The sequence below is a fragment of the Haemorhous mexicanus genome, chromosome Z, assembly GCF_027477595.1.
Source record: "Haemorhous mexicanus isolate bHaeMex1 chromosome Z, bHaeMex1.pri, whole genome shotgun sequence".
NCBI classification, from domain to species: Eukaryota; Metazoa; Chordata; class Aves; order Passeriformes; family Fringillidae; genus Haemorhous; species Haemorhous mexicanus.
This window is the reverse complement of record NC_082381.1, coordinates 65,219,546-65,237,407: the sequence shown is the minus strand read 5'-3', so window position 1 is coordinate 65,237,407 and position 17,862 is coordinate 65,219,546. Positions and strand designations below refer to the sequence as shown.

The following is a 17,862-nucleotide window of genomic DNA, read 5'->3' as shown; positions in this document are numbered from 1 at the left end:
TCTCACGCCATATCATGTGGCAGAAGAAAGATCTAATTGAAAATGTTACCCCTTTTTTCTTCAAATAACACAGTGCTATTCAACAGATGTAATTATCCCTAAAGACACATGCAATAATTGATGGCCTGTCAATCAAAGGCCTTATTAGACATGCACATGATGTCACATCACAGTATAAATCTTAATCTAAATCTAAATCTAAATCTTCCTGCCAGTCAAAAACCTTTATATAGATTAATCTGAGTTCAGATACGAGTTTTGTGTGTGACCTTTTACCCAACCTTTTCAATGCTGTGATCAGAGAGGAATTGGGTCTTTTATGTGTGCTGTTGAGCTCATATGATGGACTCTGGGCTATCCCTGAGAGTTTTTCTCCTGACCCTGCCCTGCTTTATGCTCTACCATGGAGCCTGGAAAAGAGGTCTGCCTTGTGTGGCTGAGGGTCCTGGGGTGGACCTGCACTGCTACAATCAGTGGATGGCAATTGATAACATTACTAGCCACTGGAAACATTATCTGTTCTGCTGGGGTCTCCTGGGGTCACTTCTCTTTCCCTCCTCACAATGCCAGGCAACTTTGTCTCTCAGCAAGGAGAAAACAGTGTTGTGGAAGATTGTTATCCCACTGCACTTGATGCCTTCCATGCTGCTTGGGATTATTATCCTACTGCACTTCCACACCTTCCATTGAAAGGTGGTGCCTTCCTACTGGCCCTAAGCTGGTAAGTCACAGCTTGGAGACACAGCTCCATTACAAACTCCTTGTCCTCATGGGGGTGTCGTGCACAGCTCTTCGGGATTGGTAGCTGGATAGCACATCTGAAGAAGTTATAAATTTACTAACAGGTAATGCATCAAGCTTTGTGTTGCCAGTTGCACAGGTACTTTAAATCTCTTTCAAGCTGAAATAAAAGCAAATGGCAGAGGGTGAGACTTTCAAGATAGCGGAATTTATCTTCTGCAAATCTGCTCTTTAGATGTCAAGCAAAGCAATTTCACAATATATAGAAAAGATCTTGTCTGGCATTGTATTTTTATTGTTCTTTGATATAACTTGAAAATATTAGGCCATGTTTTGGTGTTCAATTTTCTATAGGTTTTTAAGACAGCCTGATATAACAAATGGAAAAAATGTCTGTAATTAGACATCATTCCTGATGCTGAGGCACTCTGGAGAAAGTCACACAGCAAGCTTGATCTGCATGTAAAGCTTCAAAGTGCTCCCTAGATCCATGAACTACTTTCCTGAAGTCAGCAGGAAAACGTCAGCAAACAATGAGAAAAAAAATTCCTCCCTTCAGGTTTGAAAGAGAGAATGAAAACCCAAAAAGGTTCACATCTGCAGGACATCATGTTCATAGTGAGGCTGGCCTTGTATGCACCCTCTTGCATAGCCAGTGTCAGTGGTTTCAGTGCTATTTTCCTTCTTGAGGAGTGCTTACAGAACAGAGGGTTGCTCACAGGTTTTTTTCTGGTTCAGAGGCAATTCAAAACTTTCAGGTGATCCTCATACATCTTAGAAGCGAGGTCTACTGGAACAACTAATGTTCTAATAGAACGTTAGTTGGCTCCTGCGGGAGAGCAGTGAGAGAGGGCCACTGGTGCAGTGGGTCAGCCCATAGGCAGCCTAAGAATAGGATGGCTAGTCTTACCCCCGGGCCCCATACCGGGTGAAGGTGTTGTGGGTTTGAGCTGTTGAATGTGTTTTGTGCATTTTCTTACTTTTCTGCTTGGTTTCCAGTCTTTGTACAAAAAGGTTTCTTCTGACAGAACAGACAGAGTTTAACATTTGTCCTTGCAGTTAAAACAGCAACAAAGAAATGCCTAAAAAGACAAGCTAAAACCAGTGATTTATGAGGTTTTATGAAACTTTGTTGGAAAAAAGATAATTTGAGTCATTCTCCTCTGATTCTCCCACAGCTCATCTACAAGTAAGCCCCTTGCACGGTGCAGTTGGATGCACACAATCCCTAAAATTCAGCTGACAAGATGGCTCTGCTGGCCCTCTCCACTGCAGCAACGACTTGTGCTGCCTGACGCCGGGGCAAATTGTTGCTGCCAGCTGTGACCCAGCATAATTCTGCTATGCACATGGGCTGCTACATGTACAAGGGTTCATCAGGGATGGGCTTCTTTCTGGAGCTTCTTTCCAGAAAGATCCTTGTTCAAATTTTTTAAAGGAGGAAGTGTATTTTATTGGGATAACCTTACTCCTTTTACCTTGGAGTTGAGGCTTTAAACAGCTATTCTTTCACTTCCCCTTGGAGAACAGGGAAAGGCTTAGCAGCTAGCAACAGTCTGGGGCCCATGAGAAACCATAAACATGGTCTTATATTTTCTGGCTGACACTTTTGCCATCCTGGTCCAACACTTGCAATGATATTGAGGTGTATGACATTAAAGTGGACAAAAAGTTGTCAAGTTGTTGCCAGTTTTACTTTTGTACTTTCTGTCGTGTTGGTCTAGAAGATATTTTGTGAATCCTGTATAACTTTGTCATTGAAGGGTTAAAGCATGCTGTGGCACTGTCACCTTTGCAAAGTTTGCTTTTCTTTTGGGATAACACTGTTTGGTGGTGGCCTCATTCTTAGGATGATATCTGCCCCTTTTTCATTTATTAGACCCTGCAAAATCCCCTGCTTATAATAAATTACATATTATTAATCATATGTAATTTCACACAAATGTACACCTTGCTAAATGATGTTTGGATGCCTGGGAAGGAGAGACAAGTGAACTACATTCCTCAAATGTTGCCTAGCAGGGCGCATCTTCATTGGGGAGTGGTATTTTAATAACATCTTAGACAAACAGAAATTCATCATTTAATTCAGATGCCCTTTATTACAGTTTGAGGTTACCAGCAAAATAACAAGGAAATAAGAAAGCTCTCCATGCAGGAAAAAAAGCCACAATATACTGCCACTGAGGACTCGCAGGGCTTCGTAAGTATGCTTAATTCAAACAGGAGTGTGTAAATACTCTTAACCCAAGAGCAAGCTAACACTGGAAGGGGTTGGCCTACTCTCTCTTTGCCTGGCCATGGGGCTCAGGGAACCCCTGATTCTATACAGAGTGGGGCTCAGCGTGAGATGAAATAATTGTTTTTCCATAAGATGACTCACATTACAAAGTTGTACCCTGGAATTTCATCATTAAATCTTCCACAAGTGGTCCTAAGATGCCTCCTCTTAACCATGCCAAAATAGTCAAAGCAGAAGGCATTTACACATTTCTCCCAAAGACCCAGCCCTCCAAGCAATTTGGTGACTAAATCTTCTATGTACTTGAATAATTTATGATACAAATAAATTCATTTATACCAAGTGAAGAGGTTGGCTACTGGGATGCAGCAATGCCAACAGAATAAAATTGAAGCTGGAGACAGGAGGAAATGAACCCATAACAATGGCAAGCAGTATTGTATGCTCCAGCAGCAAGAGACAGCTGTGACCACATCTGAAATATGAGCATGGGGAGCAGCAGCTAACAAAGGTTTTAGAATAAGTAGAACTGAGCTAAAAAGAATCTCCTGGTTTTGACCTGCAAAATAAGAATATTATAAAATGACTGAAAACTACATTGCAGTGTTATGTCTCATTCCAAAGTTTTTCTATTCAGAAAGTATGTAAGTAACATTCCCATGCCTTTTACTTTCCACTGACATTGAAGAAATGGAAGTCTCAGCTCATGCCAAATGATTTGTCACCCCAAGCCAACTGATGAAGGCATGTTACAGATGCATGGAGTGCAAAGACTGGAAATATTGCACATCTCAAGTAGTGTAAGCTGGCTGTGGTCCAGCTTACACCAGCTGCTGATTAGCTCCACAAATGTCTTAGAGCAGTAACAGTTGGAGGAATTATGGTTTGCATTCACTAAACACCAATGAGGGCTACCTAACTAGGCATGCTTTGCTTGCATTTGTGGTCAGGAGATTAATTACATGGAGGATTTTTAAAATTCCTCTTTCTTTAGCTGTTCTTCAAAGAAATCATTACATGCCACAGTCAAAGCAGCAACCAGAATGACAAATTCATTAAAATCCACTTCCTTGTCCTTATTGGAGTCCAGGTCATTCATAATTTTATCAACCAGGAGGGGGTCCTTTTGGCCCTAGAGAGAAAGAAAAGTGACTTAGCTGTGCAGGTCTTGAATGTGCAATTCTGACACGCCTGGCACCACTGCTATGTTACGATGCTGGTTTTATTAAATAAAAGGCTGCATCAAATATGCACCTGAACAGTAATACATCTCAAGTCACTGCAACATCAGAAACTAAAGACAGTGCAGCCCTTAAAAGGTATACAGGTTCTAAATAGGGACTGAAATGAATCAAACAGACTTTAGGACATACAAAACATGGGTCTCTTTTGTCAAGATGGATCTGTAAAGTGCATTTCTCTGTATCATCCCTTGACAAACACTATTTAGATTTCCAACAAAATACTCATAAATTGTGATATTATATATCCATTCACCACATTCAGAAGAACTCTGGTTGGCAAACAACTATCTTATTCAGTGGGAGCAAGAACATTGAATCTCATAATAATAAATCAATAGCCAAGATTAAAAGAAAATCCAATTCAAGGAAATGGATGCAATGTAAAGAAAATCCTTCTGGGATAGGGTCCACAATAATTTTTATAATTAAGAGGATACATAAAAACATTGTTTTTAAAGCTTGTGATTCCATAAAAGCATCTATGCTGTGTAATGTAGAACATAACAAACATGCAAAGAGATATTCAAATCAACAGCTTATCGCTGAAAGGATTTTCTTAGCACCTCTCTGCAGGGCACACAAGCAGCACTACTGTGTGCCCAGTGTGCACAAGCCACTTTCTTGTTTCATGACAACTGGTTGCTGCATTTAATTATTCCATTAATTTACCTATGCCCTATTATTAAAAACAAACAAACAAAGAAACAAACAAACTAATAGACCACTATTTAGCATTGATCTTGCTACTGCTTCTAGGCTGGCCTAGCCCTCCCCCTCAAGAAAAAAAAGCACTGTGGAGTTTGCAGAGCACCAGTACCCATCTCTGGTGGTACATGGGAGGGCACTGACCATCCTCCGAAAACATATTTCTCAAATGGGACATTTGACATCATATTCTTCTGTATGGCTCCACAAAGAACTGTTATCTGAGAGACTGTGACAGGATGGGCCTTGCACAAGGAGGTGCTATTCCTATCCAAACACTTGGATAGCTGCTTAACCCACTCGTGACACAGCCACTCAGGATGTTCAAAAGCTGCATCTTACTGAAAGGAAGTCGGTGAGCTCACTGGTGAGGAGCTCCTTGAGTTCTCCTTTACTGAGCTTGTTTCTGTCCCCTTCTTTGCCTGAGTAGTGATGGAAAATCCTGATCAAGGTGTCCATTGCATCTTCCAGTGGAGTGGTCATAGCAGCGAGCAGGAGAGCTGTGGGGCAGAGATACAGTCACTGACATTGCACAGAAGTCAAACCAAAGGCCAGTCTCTGAGAAGGGAAAGAGGGCCAGATGAAGACACAGATTGTTAGGCTAAGAATCAGGCTTTCAGTTGATCCATCCTGTTAGCTGTGTGTGAGCAAGGATGGACTGTAATAAAAAAACTCCATGGTCCTGAACTCATAAGCAATTGCTTCAAAAAGATAAAGGGAAAGATGGGATTTTGATTTAAGAAAATTATTTATTGTGTATCCATTTTATAAAGCTGCTGTAAAAGGAAATATTTTTGTGCCTATACCTGAAAATACAGGAAAAATGAAGGCATACTTTCCTACCTGCTAATTAAAAAAAAATTCTCAAGAAAATGTCTTCAAAAATTTCCACCTGGGAAAATGAAAGTGCATTTATATAGAAAGCTCCATACTGGTTTAAAGGTGGTCAGAGAAAGATCACCCATAATAAGAATAAATATCATCTGTCAATTTATTCAGTCATATTTGCTTGGGCTGAGCCTTTTTCCTATAAACTGCCTGCAGTAAACAGATGTGAGCTGGTCATCCCCAAGCTTTGCTTCACTGAGCATACAGTAAGAAGGTACACAGGGAAGCAACATAAAAAAAAGCAGATGGAAATGCAATTACTTGCAAAGTAGTGGACTCCAAAAGTAACTGAAAGCAGAAATCAAGTATAAGTTGAATAAGCCCTGGAGAAAGATTACACATGTTGAATAAACCCTGGAGAAAGATTAAAAAGCCAGAATGCACTTCAGGGTAGGACTGGAGTCCTAAACAATATCATCATGCAGAGGTTAAGACTTACCTGCTTTACAGGCTAGCGGAAGAACTGTACACAAGAAAATACCCAGATCACAGATGGTGATGGACACCTTCCTTTCAAAACCCATGCACAGGCTCTTGTTTATCAGGTTGAGAGGCTGGATTACACAAATAGAAACGTATAATTGTCACAGGGATGGTGGGTCTTCTGTTTCCCTCTGCATTTGCCTACTCTGTTCAATAAAAGCCTCTTGCTCTAACTGGGTCACTAAAATATTCACCAGGCAGAGCAAAGGCTGCATTCGGAACACATGGGATACTTTTTATCATTTGACCTTTTACAGATATGCCCATTCATGGCCTTGAAGGTCAAAATTAGAAAATGCTAAAAATCAGCAAGTTGATATAAAACAACTTTCCACCATTTTTAAAAGAACACTTTCTAATCCGTCTTCCAGCATTTCTACAGTCTAAGTACCTCAGTGCTGGCAGACAGAGTTGAAAGGTACCTCGGTACCTGGGGGTAGGTTTGCCCTTGAGATTGCCACATATCCCTTGAGACATCTACTTTAATAGTCAGATATCTCAATGCACCTAAAACGTTATCTCTTGACGAATGAAATTTTTGCTGTAGTAAATGAGTCCTCAGGAGGAAATCAGGGAACCAATTTCAGTGGAAAGTGTGCCTGGAATTACAGTGTACACTGAACAACAGTCTTGGCTTCATTTTTACAGTCCTGCACAAAACCTGTAGTCCAGCATTCTTTCTCTGAATAAATAGCTTGTCCTCAGAAGGGCAGTAAGTGTCTTCTGCCCAAACTCCAGGAACTTGTTGATGCTGGGAGTGATGGCTGAGGGATGCAGGAAACAGCAGCTTCACCATGGTAGAGCATGCCACCCCAAATAACAAATGACCAGGGATTTCACGACAGACACACGAAACAGAAAACTGCTTGTGAGTTTGCTTGAGGGTTTAGTTTCCTTTAATAAAGCCATGTACCAGCTGCACACACTTGTCCAGCAAGCACAACTGTGCAGATGAACAGGGTGTGGAGCTGCAGCCGTTCTTTGTTTCATTCCAGCCAGAGAGAAAGAGAATTAGGTGGGCATCGTTTTTAGCTCTGGTATCCTCCAAGCACTCCTAATTTTGACTACTACCACATATCTCAGCCCACACCCCTGCCTCCTGTGCCTTCAGACATGTTTCTTCTGCCTGTGCTGCTGGGAAAGTCTCCACAACCTGGGGGTCTTTTGTGGGCCTCTGGGGAAAAAGTGAGGGAAGAAGAGGGGGTGGAACACATAAAAATACTGGATCCCAGTGATAAGGGAAGTGTCCATGTGTAAAGTTTCATTTCCAAAATACACAGGTCCTTCTGGCTAGAAGTCCCTGTGGGCATGCACGATGCCATGTGCAGGGCATACACCTGCAGCTGCCATCCCTGTGGCCAGGAGTACTCACCAGGGAAGGGCAAGTCAGCAGTCAGGGAATTATTATAAAAGGTTAAGGTAGATACCAGAGGAACAAGAGGAACATATCTGTCCTGCAGTCAGAGGAAAGTGAGGAGGAGAGCTGCTCTCTGTACCTCTTCTGTATTTGGGAAAAGCTCACAGGTGCCTGATTTTGTGCAGTTGTCCTTGTGCTTCTGTCCTCCTATAAACACTGGGGTCTAGCTGGATCCTATAGAACATGTGAGAGAAGAACATGAGTGATATCAGGCACAGCATATCTCTCCCACTCAGCTCTGGGAATCCTCTGTGTCTGCAGATGAGAAGAAAAAGCACGGAGCTCCTAATGTAGCCACAGGGTTCTGTCTTGCCTGTGATTCACTAACGATTATAACTATTGCTCAGAAATATTATACAGATAAACATCAAAATACTTGGCTGTTTTTTGGTTTTGGGCTTATGTGGGTTTTTGCCATTTATTCAACAGCAGCTTCACCCACGACCAAAAAAAAACCAAACCACAGCTGACTCGATATATAAGAATGAAATTCTTCTGTTTGTCTATATATTATTACACTGATCCTCTGGGTAATGAATATTGCAAATTAATTATCTAAGCAGAGTCTACAGGAGGTACAACTTCCAGGAAGCAGGTGTAAACTTTCAGACTTGCCATCCTTAGGACAGAAGAAAGAAAGGGTTTCCTCTATTATCTCCAGAACATCAGCTCAATAATTTACACAGTGCTATAATATATGCAGATTCTTTATACAGGTACTTTCACTCCACCTAATTGTGCAAGGAACCTTCTTTTCCACCCACTAGTGGATGACATACACCGGGAACAGCTGCAGCGAGCTTGTTTGTCAAGGGGTTCATTCAATTTGCTGTGACCAGTCCTTTCCTCCCCGGCTAGCAAAATCCTGCCAGTGCCTCCGGTGACAGCAGATGTCTCACAACTTCTATGAAGGCAAGTCCCAGCACTGTCTACTGAAAATTCATGATTATCAATCAACTGCTATATACTTCCTCATCCAACACCCCAGAACTCTCGGGGCTTCTGCTGGTCAGAGTGACCCTGAGAGGCATTACAAAGTCTCTTTTCCCAGCCCGGCTGTCAAAGAAGGAGTCAGAACTCTTCAGTTCTCATTCTCAAGGTTGTTTATTGTATCTTATCTATAAAGTTCTTCCTCTGGCCTGCGGAGGTCTGCTCAGCAGGTCAGACAGAGGCACACTGGCTACCCCCGGGGCGGTGTTATCTTTTTACTAAAAACTACGCGTACATTATTTACCATAACTTCCCAATACCTATCACCTATGTTAGACACTGAGCTTCCATTCTAAACCAATCTAAAAGTGCCAACATCACAGCAGAAGATGGAGGCCAAGAAGAAGAAGAAGGAGAAAGGCAGGACACACCCAGATTCCTTCATCTTGCCTCCTGAACCCCCATTCTAAAAACCCCAAAAATCTATATTTCACCCCGTGACAAACTAACTATTATTCTACTTAGACTTTCGTGGCTTGCAGATCCTCATATAAGATTGGTAATTTTTTCCATGGGTCACAATCAAAATCACAGGTGTCTTGGGTTCTGTGCCAGGGTCTCTGAGCCCCCTGGCAGCGGTTTGGGCAATCCAGGACAGCCAGAGGGATGTCCTGAATTCTGACACAGAACAATCTGGTTTAGTATGATATCCAGTTGGCACTGAAGATAACTAAAGTCAGCACAGACTGCAAAGCAATTCAGTATCAGGCCAAGACCCAGCTGTGTCAGCAAACACCACTCTCCCATCAGTCCTCACCCTGTACTTTGGTTTCCAGCAGGTTAAGGACAGGAGCAGCACCAGATGTAGTTGACAGAGAATGTAGGACTGTGTGTAGACATGGTGAAGGATGATGTCTTCCTCATTCATGCCTAAACTTTGTCCATCAGAGCCTGCCAAACCACAGCAGTGTTGGTGGGAAAGAACCTCTGGAGATGCTTAGTTCCACTGCCTGCTCAAAGCTGGATAATCTTCAACATTAGACCAGACCACAGACAGACAGTTTTGTTAGGTAATAGTAAAAGCCTCAGAGAATGGAGATTTCACAAGTTCTTGGGTAACCTGCTCAGGTGTTGCACTGTCTCCCTGGGGAAGATGGCTGCCCTAACATCCAGTCTGAGCATCCCAAAGTACAGTGGTGAGCACTGGCACTTTTTGCACCACCTACCACTACCACAAATACTTTGACTTTATAAATTACCTCAAATAGTCTTGACTCTTCACTTAAACTCAAAAATAAAATTGGAAGCAGTCTATCTATCTATCAGTCTACCCTGATTCACCCAATCTATTTCCATGTTTTACTGTCCCTTTCATGTTATGTCCTTGACCCTTATATACTTTCCCAGTGAGTATTTCAACATTGAAGTGTGCCCTGTGGAAGCGATGGCTGTCAGAAGGCAAAGGGGCAGGGCCTCTACCTGGCCTGGCACAAGCAGTCTACAAAGCTGAATTCTGTATGCCCTGTTTTCTCCAGCAAGAGACAGACTCAGGCTAGCTAGGCTTACACAACGAGTCAGTCACCAGGACTTCCAGAAGATGATCAGATAGATGGGGTACCTCTCATGTGAGGACAAGCTGAGTGACTTGAGCTTGTTCAGCCTGGAGAAGAGAAAGCTCTGGGGTGATGTAATTGTGGCCTTCCAGTACCTGAAGGGAGCTGATAAGAAGGCTGGAGACAGGCTTGTACAAGAGCGTGTAGTGATAGGACAAGGGGTAATGGCAGCAAATGGACAGAGGGTTGGTTTACATTTGATATAAGGAACACACTCTTTTCTGAGAGGGTGGTGAGGCACTGGCACGGGTTGCCCAAGGAAGTCGTGGATGCCCCATGCCTGGAAGTGTTTAAGGCCAGCCTGAATGGAGCTCTGGGAAACCTTGTCTAGTGAAAGGTGCCCCTGGACACAGCAGATGAGTTGGAACCAGGTGATCCTCAAGGAGCCTTCCAAACCAGTTTTCTGTGATTCTGTGATTTTACTGGAGGCTGTTGAGAGAAAGGGAGGTTGCTCCTTGCCCTGTAAATGTGAGAAAGGACCCAACATGCAAGACTGATTCCTCTTATTTTAGTTAGGGTAATATAAACATGCACCCAGCTAGGAGGCCCTATGTTCCTCCCCTCCTACTTGGAGATGGGGCAGTCAGATCATAGGCAGAAAATCTTATTACTCTTTTTGAGGTCTCTGCTCCCCAAAAAATGAGCAGAGTTCTGACTTGTTTGAAAGTAGTCTGTCTTTGACATAGGTCAACAGTCTTCTTCCTCCACAGCTGGGAAGGAGCTTTGACTTATTCATCAGGATTTCTCCTTGGTCTCAAGATGACACGAGCTGCCTTTAAGCCAGAGCAGTTTCTAAAGTGCCACTCTAAGCTCTAGTAAAATACTGCTCAGCTTAAGAGTGAGAATCTTGTACTTAGGGCATTTGGCTTTCAACATTTGCCAGAATGCAAGAGGGAAACATTTTCTGAAAAGTAATTATTGCACTGGGAAAGGCAAGTCAGCCTCCCACCCACATCCTGTCATTATTTATTTTTCCCAAACTCACACAGCTCTTGGTATGCACATATTTTGAATCAGTATTGTAGTCTCAAATTGTGAAAAGGTAAGATGGGAGGCAAAACTGCAAGGCTCATAAGGACATTTATACTACACAATAAAACTCCTATATTGGATTAGAGCCTAGATTAGACTAGAATGTATGTATTAAATAGATTAAGGAGTTTATGCGACTTACATTTGAGTTAGAAGTTCTTGTTAAATTGTAATGAGCATTTTTTCATTTTAGGATTGTTAGAATTTTCATTGGTGGTTTGTTTCCATATCTGGGTGGCTGATTAATCTATTCATTTACATAAGGGATGTCTCTCTCCCCTGCAGATTCCAGCTCATATCTTCAAAGCTGTTTAAACTGCTATGATCCCATAGGCAGCAGAATAGCAAAGAGCAGTTAAATATCTCGCTCGTAGCTTTTACCACTAGATTTGGTGGTTTACTCTAGGTATCTTCTTAAATGGTTTACACTTCAAGGGCTGCCGAAGCCCTTGTGCCTCTGTTGAGTCTTGTTTTGAACAAGTTACATACTTCTTTTCCAAATACATAAGTGATTTTTTCACTGAACTGTCCAGATCATTGAACCCTGCCTGTTCCCATAGTGGTCATTCCTCTTGTGATACCCACTTAGAACGGAAATTCTGTCATTGTCAGTATTTGAGGTACTGACTTCAGTTGCCACTTACTGCTTTCTTCTCCTCCTCAGAGAAAATTGGTCACCGTTTCCTACCTCTGTGAGCAAACATCCATTACTAGCTCGTGGAGGCAACATCTATTGTATATGAACGTACTGTACTGTATATGAATCTGTAAAATATGTAGAAAACTTCATAAACCCTAAACTGGAGTTCAGAAGTATTTCTGGCTACAGTTCTTTCTTCTTCTTATGCCTCTGAAGCAGACAGATCTGTCCAGCTGTGTATCAGCCAAGAAATTTATGAATTTAACGTTGTCTATCTATGCCCAGGAAGGATGCCAAAATAGTGTAAAATATCTTGGTGTAGATGGAGAATCTGAGCCAGTTGTGCCCCAGGTAGTGGCAGAGGGTCCCGTTACAGAGCAGCCTGGTAATCAGAGACCACACACCCAGTGCCAGCTGGCTGTGGCAGCTCACATTACAGCTAGTACTTGGCAATACACCACCATCTGAGCAAAGCCAGGATACTCATTCCCCTTGCATTAGATCTGCTGATCAGCAGGGCAAACCCATCCCTTGGAGATACAGTGGCTCTGACTGGCTCATGTTTTTTTCTAATTCAAACTCATACCAACATGCAGCAATCTTCAGCCTGATTCACTCCAATGTCCGGTTCCTTCCACAAGGGTTTTGCAGCTAGGTTCAGGTTATGTTTCATAATTATTGGGATCTCTCCTTGCAGGCAGTGGTTCTATGTCCCAGGATGGTGAGCAAGGCACCTACTAAGCTGTGGTGGTAATAAAATCTTACATAGATTTTCCATGGTCTTAGCTAGGTTATTGAGTTATTCCTGCCTCAGTTCCTCCTTCCTGGTTTCCACGAATTCATACAGCAGCTCCTACTTTGGGACTGGGACTCCAGGGCCTTGTGTGACTAGCTTTATGTTGCCAAGGAGCATCTCTGAGCAGTGAGGGCTCCTGGCCCATGCAACTACACAATGGTACATGTGCTTGTCCATGCCATGGTGTGTGGGGTGGCCACCATAACTCCAGATGCAGAGTTCACCACGTTTTTCCATCTTCTCTATCCTCCCTGTGAGCTCAAGTGGGCCCATTTACAAATGACTGGCAAATAAACTCACAACTTCTTCATCATCAGTGCCAAACTAAATAGTAAAAATGCAACAGGAAAAAAAGCATTCCAGATCAACTTGATTCAGTTTTTCTGGGCACTTGTGATGTTAAATCAATGTAGAAAAATAAGGAAAATATAGTGTTCTCTTAATTCGTGTGTATATAAAAAAGTAGGAATATTCCTTTGGTATGGAGCTGCCCCTTAGTGTCCTGCTGAAGAACTGCTTCTTCCAGATCTCAGGTTAGGAACAACTGCCAAAGCTGCGGGAACCAAGGGTGAGAAGCTCCCTCCTGTCTGCTCCAAGGTACACACAGATGTTTCACTCCTGCTTTACTACAGTAAGCCCTGTACAGGAGTCAGCATTGTCAACAGCACACCAATCAAGAAGCATTATCATTAAAAATTATGGAGGAAAGAAATAACCATTGCACACAGCCCTGTTAGCTAGAGGTATAAACTCTGCAGAGAATTTTAGTACTTAATATAGGTCAGTGTTAAAGTAATTGAATTTAGGCACATGATTTGCTGAAGTTAGGCTTTGTATTCCACTATAGGCCCTTAACAACTCATCCCAAAACTTACCAACTGCAGAGGGAAAAAGAAAGTTCAGAAACACTCAAGGTTAATCCTCCTGTGTTTGAAGGGTAAATGTAGGAAAAGTCTAGAGCAGTGTAATGTTCTCCAGAAATGTTACAGGAGCGTTCTGCAAACAGCTACGGATTCTTGTCCAAGTGCAATGGGGTCAAGAAACCTCAAGAGGGCATCGAGAGCCAGCAGATGGTGAGGATATAGAAGGAAGGCTTTAAAAAAAGGTAAGGACGTGGCTGAAAGCCTAAGTATTTTGCAAGTGTTTTCACTGTGTTGAAGCTTGAAGAGGTTCCTAGAGGATAGAGAAAGAGTTATGTTGAAGGATCTGCCTCAGTCTGAAGTGAAGGTAGAAGATGTTATCGGACAGATCCTCAAAACAAGAGGTAACAAGCCAGGACAGGATGGAATCCTGGACCAGCCTGGACTTCCAGAAGAACTTGAGGTAGAAAACCAGTGGGAGTCTCTGGCTCAGGACCACAGCAAGGAAAACTGGTACAATGCTAAGTAGTCTCCAGAGAGCTAGTGAACATTAGGTCTGCTGTCATGTTGGATAAAGAAGTAGAGACCCACCTGAAAACCAGAAGGGTGGGAACATGACTAAACAAAGTACACTGGGGAAAAGTAGAGTCACAATGCAAATCTGCTGGCACTCTCTGAAGGAGTTTGTGATGACTGGCCTCCCTGACTACTGCCCAGCTTGTTCCCAGAAAGCATTCCTCACTCTTGAGGAAATTAGGCTGCCATGGGATACAATGAAAAGAATCACACAGGAGATGTCTAACTGGAAGACAGGTAACAAAGAATAAATTATTGGGTTTTACAAGGGAACAGAACAAGCAATGGGGTCTCACAGGCACATGTTCTGGAGGCAGTGCTAGTCAATATGGTCATTGTTGATTTCAGAAAGCGAAGGAGAATGAATGGATACTTTTTTGTTGTTGATACAAGTTAAAATTCCTCTGTGAAGGATGCAAGAGAACCTCATGATATTAAGTGACATAGTGTCAGATAAATTCAACACAGATTAAACACAAAGTGTCATGGGTACATTATAAGCTCTGATTTGACTATAAGATTTCATGAGAGATCTTGAGGTTACTGCAAGTGAACATGTTGGTTCAGTAAGAACCTGAAAACAAACAGGACTAGGAAAGAAATGGAACACAAAAAACCAGAAGTGTTTTTATGCCACTGAGCTCAAGGGAAGCCCATTTATTCAACATCATGGCAGTCGTCCCACCTTCATCTTACTCTCAGTACAGCAGAATTATAAGAGCAGCAAAGAAACAGCTTCTATGTTAGAAAGAGCTAAATGATGCTCAAGACATCTCAGCCTGCAGAAGTATGCCACTGGGAATGTCAAAGAATTATGTGTACTCAATAGCGGCACAGAGAAGGTAAGAAGTAATTATTCATTGTGCTTACATCCAGGGAGTACCCTGGATGTTCTTACAGCTATTGCAGCTGCAGTTGCTCTCAGGGATCCACTCCAGAAAAGTGATTTTCTGATAGTACTAGGAAAGAAGCTGTACCAACCCTACAGGTGCAATGCATGTCTCAGCAGAAGACAGCTTGAGTGCTAGAGGCTGATCTGAATTAGGAGGCAGAGGTAGAGGTAGTTAATGTACAATTAATTTAATTGTCTTTAAAAGACAAGGAAATTAGTTGATTGTTCCTGGTTTATTGAGCACCATAAACGGCCCAGAGATATTTTGGATGCATGTGAAAATCAAGAACAGCTGAGATGGGGGAAGTAACAGAGAAAGTCAACAGGCATAATTTCCTCTTGACACCTTAGAATGTGGGGCTGCATGTTTTCTCTCCATTTGGAGGAGAAATTGATGATACACTACAGTGTGTAGATCACTCCAGTGTATCAGCAAGACGCACATCTCTTCTGTTGTGCCTCCATCCCTTGCTTTGCAGGACAGTAGCAGGGGCTCCTGGCTCCCAAAGCCCTGGCAGGTACCACATGCAAGCCATACCTCATGCAAGCCATACCTGGCCAGTCAGGGAGCTCCTTCATGTCAAACAATGTGATGGTCCCTGGGCTTCCTGTTGGTCTCCTGGCCCACACCCTGGCCACACACTGCCAATCTCATACCAGAGCCCTGTGCCCTCTGGCATGTCTGGTGCCTAGAGGATAGGTATAAGTCCAGCATGGTGACGGAGAATGCACTTTCACTTGTGTGACCATGGAAACAGCACAAACACATTCTCAGCCTTTGTCAGCACTTGCTGGGTACTGCTGTTCTGATTCCTCTGTTTCACTTCTTTTTGCTGTTTTTATCCTTGCTTCTGCACCTCCCATTAATAACACTTGAAGCATTTCAGCCCCTGCATTTGCAAAGAGCTCCCCTGGCTCTAGTAGCCTTCATCGCATCTCAGTCTGCAACATGAGTTTCTTACAAGGTTGTCCATCATTTCCCATCATCCTGCTACAGGAAGCCTGTTTTCTGTAGGTAATCAGTTAGCTCACTTTCAAGTCTGCTACATTAGATGTACAAAATTAGCATGAATGGAAAAAAAAATAGCGTTTCAGCAAACACCTTCAGTGCATAAAACCAAAGACACAGATGTTGGAAGAGACAAAGCAAACACAGGTGATTGCAGAACTATAACTCAACCAATACACATCATGGTTAAAATATATCATCAAAATTTGGAAAATGAGGGAAATAAAATCACCAAAGTGAGTGCAAATGGGTAAGTAAGAGTTTTGAAAGATAGAAAGCGTACAAAAGCAATTACACTGAAATGTGCACTATGTCCCACTAAAATAAGACATCATGTCTGCTGTAGAAAACAGAGCAGTCATCCACAAATCCTTTGCTCTATTGCCTTCTAAAAGGATGTTATGTTTTATTGCTCTTGCTCAGTTTCCCAAGTACTTCAATAACAAAGCCTTGAAAAAGCTTGAGTTACATTCACAGCCTCCTCCTCGTCTCCTCCCTGCCATGCTGAACAGTATTACACCTTTTATCAAAATGTCTTCTCTTTACTTCAAAGAGTGACATAACACTGTTTAAACTCTTTCTGAATCACAGGACATTGTACAGGTTGCATTCAAACTCTGTGATTGCAGTAAGTTTTCTATATCTGTTATACCTGAGAGTTTAATAACATTAATATTGTACCTTCTAAAAAGCATATATCACTCTGAACAGAAATTCCTTCATAATCAGATTCATATGAATTTCTGTTATTTGCTTTTCAGATATTTGGAAATAAAATTTATACTTTTACTTCCCCTGCAAGTACTTTTTTTGCCTTTTTTGAAGTGATTTTAGAGTGACATTAGATTTTACTTGTATGGAAAGTCTTTTCCAAAGTAAATCTTTTGCCATCATTTAAAAGTTTTTTAAAAGTTCATTGTCACTCTGTTATTTCCAGCGAAAGCAGGACAACACACTGACACATAGGCAGAGACTGGTTTTAAATGAGGTTTTAGGTGTACTTTTGATGATACAAACCACCTCCATTACTGAATTAAAAAGCTGGATGATATCACCATCCCTGCTTGTTCTCTTTTTCTAGAATATTCTGGTTTCTTGGGGTAACTGGCAAATATAAGAGGCTGGTGGGTTTGCAGGAGCAAGTTTATGCTACTGTCTTCTTTCTATTGTGTTGAGTTAGATATTTAAATATGTTCCTTTTGGTACAAAAGTGAAACTATCCTTATTTTCAGATAAAAAGAAGGAATCTCAAATAACTGAGTCTGTTAAAACTCCCTGGAGGCATACTCTTACAGAAGTATGTCAGAAAGTAGTATTATATCATTAGTGCTTTGATTGTACAGCCCTCTAATTATGGTGCCTTTATTAATTACACACGTTGTATCTTCCAGTGGTCATCGAAAAATAACAGGCATTGAGGTCTTTTATTGTAGGGATTACCTATGTAAAATTATGCCACTCACGGAACTTTCAAACAAACTACAGATGATGCTGATCTGCGGAAAGCTACTAAATGATATCACAAAGTATGTATTTTTTTTGTCAGGCAACTGAGCCCAGGCATTCCCCATTTTCATTCTTCAGGTTACTGTCAAGAAAAGTCTGCAGTAAAACGAAAGGCAGATGCTCTCATTTCCTCTACTGATGCAATCCAAATAATGGGACAAGTCTGATGTCGCCCTGATTTTTTAAGATTTTCTAAGACTTCTGATGTTGACATTCTTGTAGAGAACTTTCTCACACACTTTCTGTAAACAACACATTGTTTTGCATTCTTTTATGGAAGAAGAGAAA

General features: G+C 41.9%; 1 protein-coding gene across 3 annotated transcripts in view; it reads right to left on the bottom strand.

The window, feature by feature from the left end:
• Positions 1–2,823: 2,823 nt before the first annotated feature.
• LOC132341858 (protein S100-Z-like) overlaps positions 2,824–17,862 on the bottom strand; it is a 30,188-nt gene continuing 15,149 nt past the window's right edge. Inside the window, exons 1-4 of one of the 3 annotated variants that reach the window (XM_059873958.1) lie at positions 7,800–8,013; positions 6,260–6,374; positions 5,275–5,432; positions 2,824–4,115 (exon numbers count right to left, since the gene is read on the bottom strand). In XM_059873958.1, the coding sequence (XP_059729941.1) occupies positions 3,957–4,115; positions 5,275–5,432; positions 6,260–6,344 (402 nt within the window). In that variant the 5' untranslated portion in view covers positions 6,345–6,374; positions 7,800–8,013 and the 3' untranslated portion in view covers positions 2,824–3,956. Of the gene's footprint in view, positions 4,116–5,274; positions 5,433–6,259; positions 6,544–7,799; positions 8,014–17,862 lie in introns of those variants that run through there. The other 2 variants (XM_059873959.1, XM_059873961.1) reach the window with 2 other exon arrangements.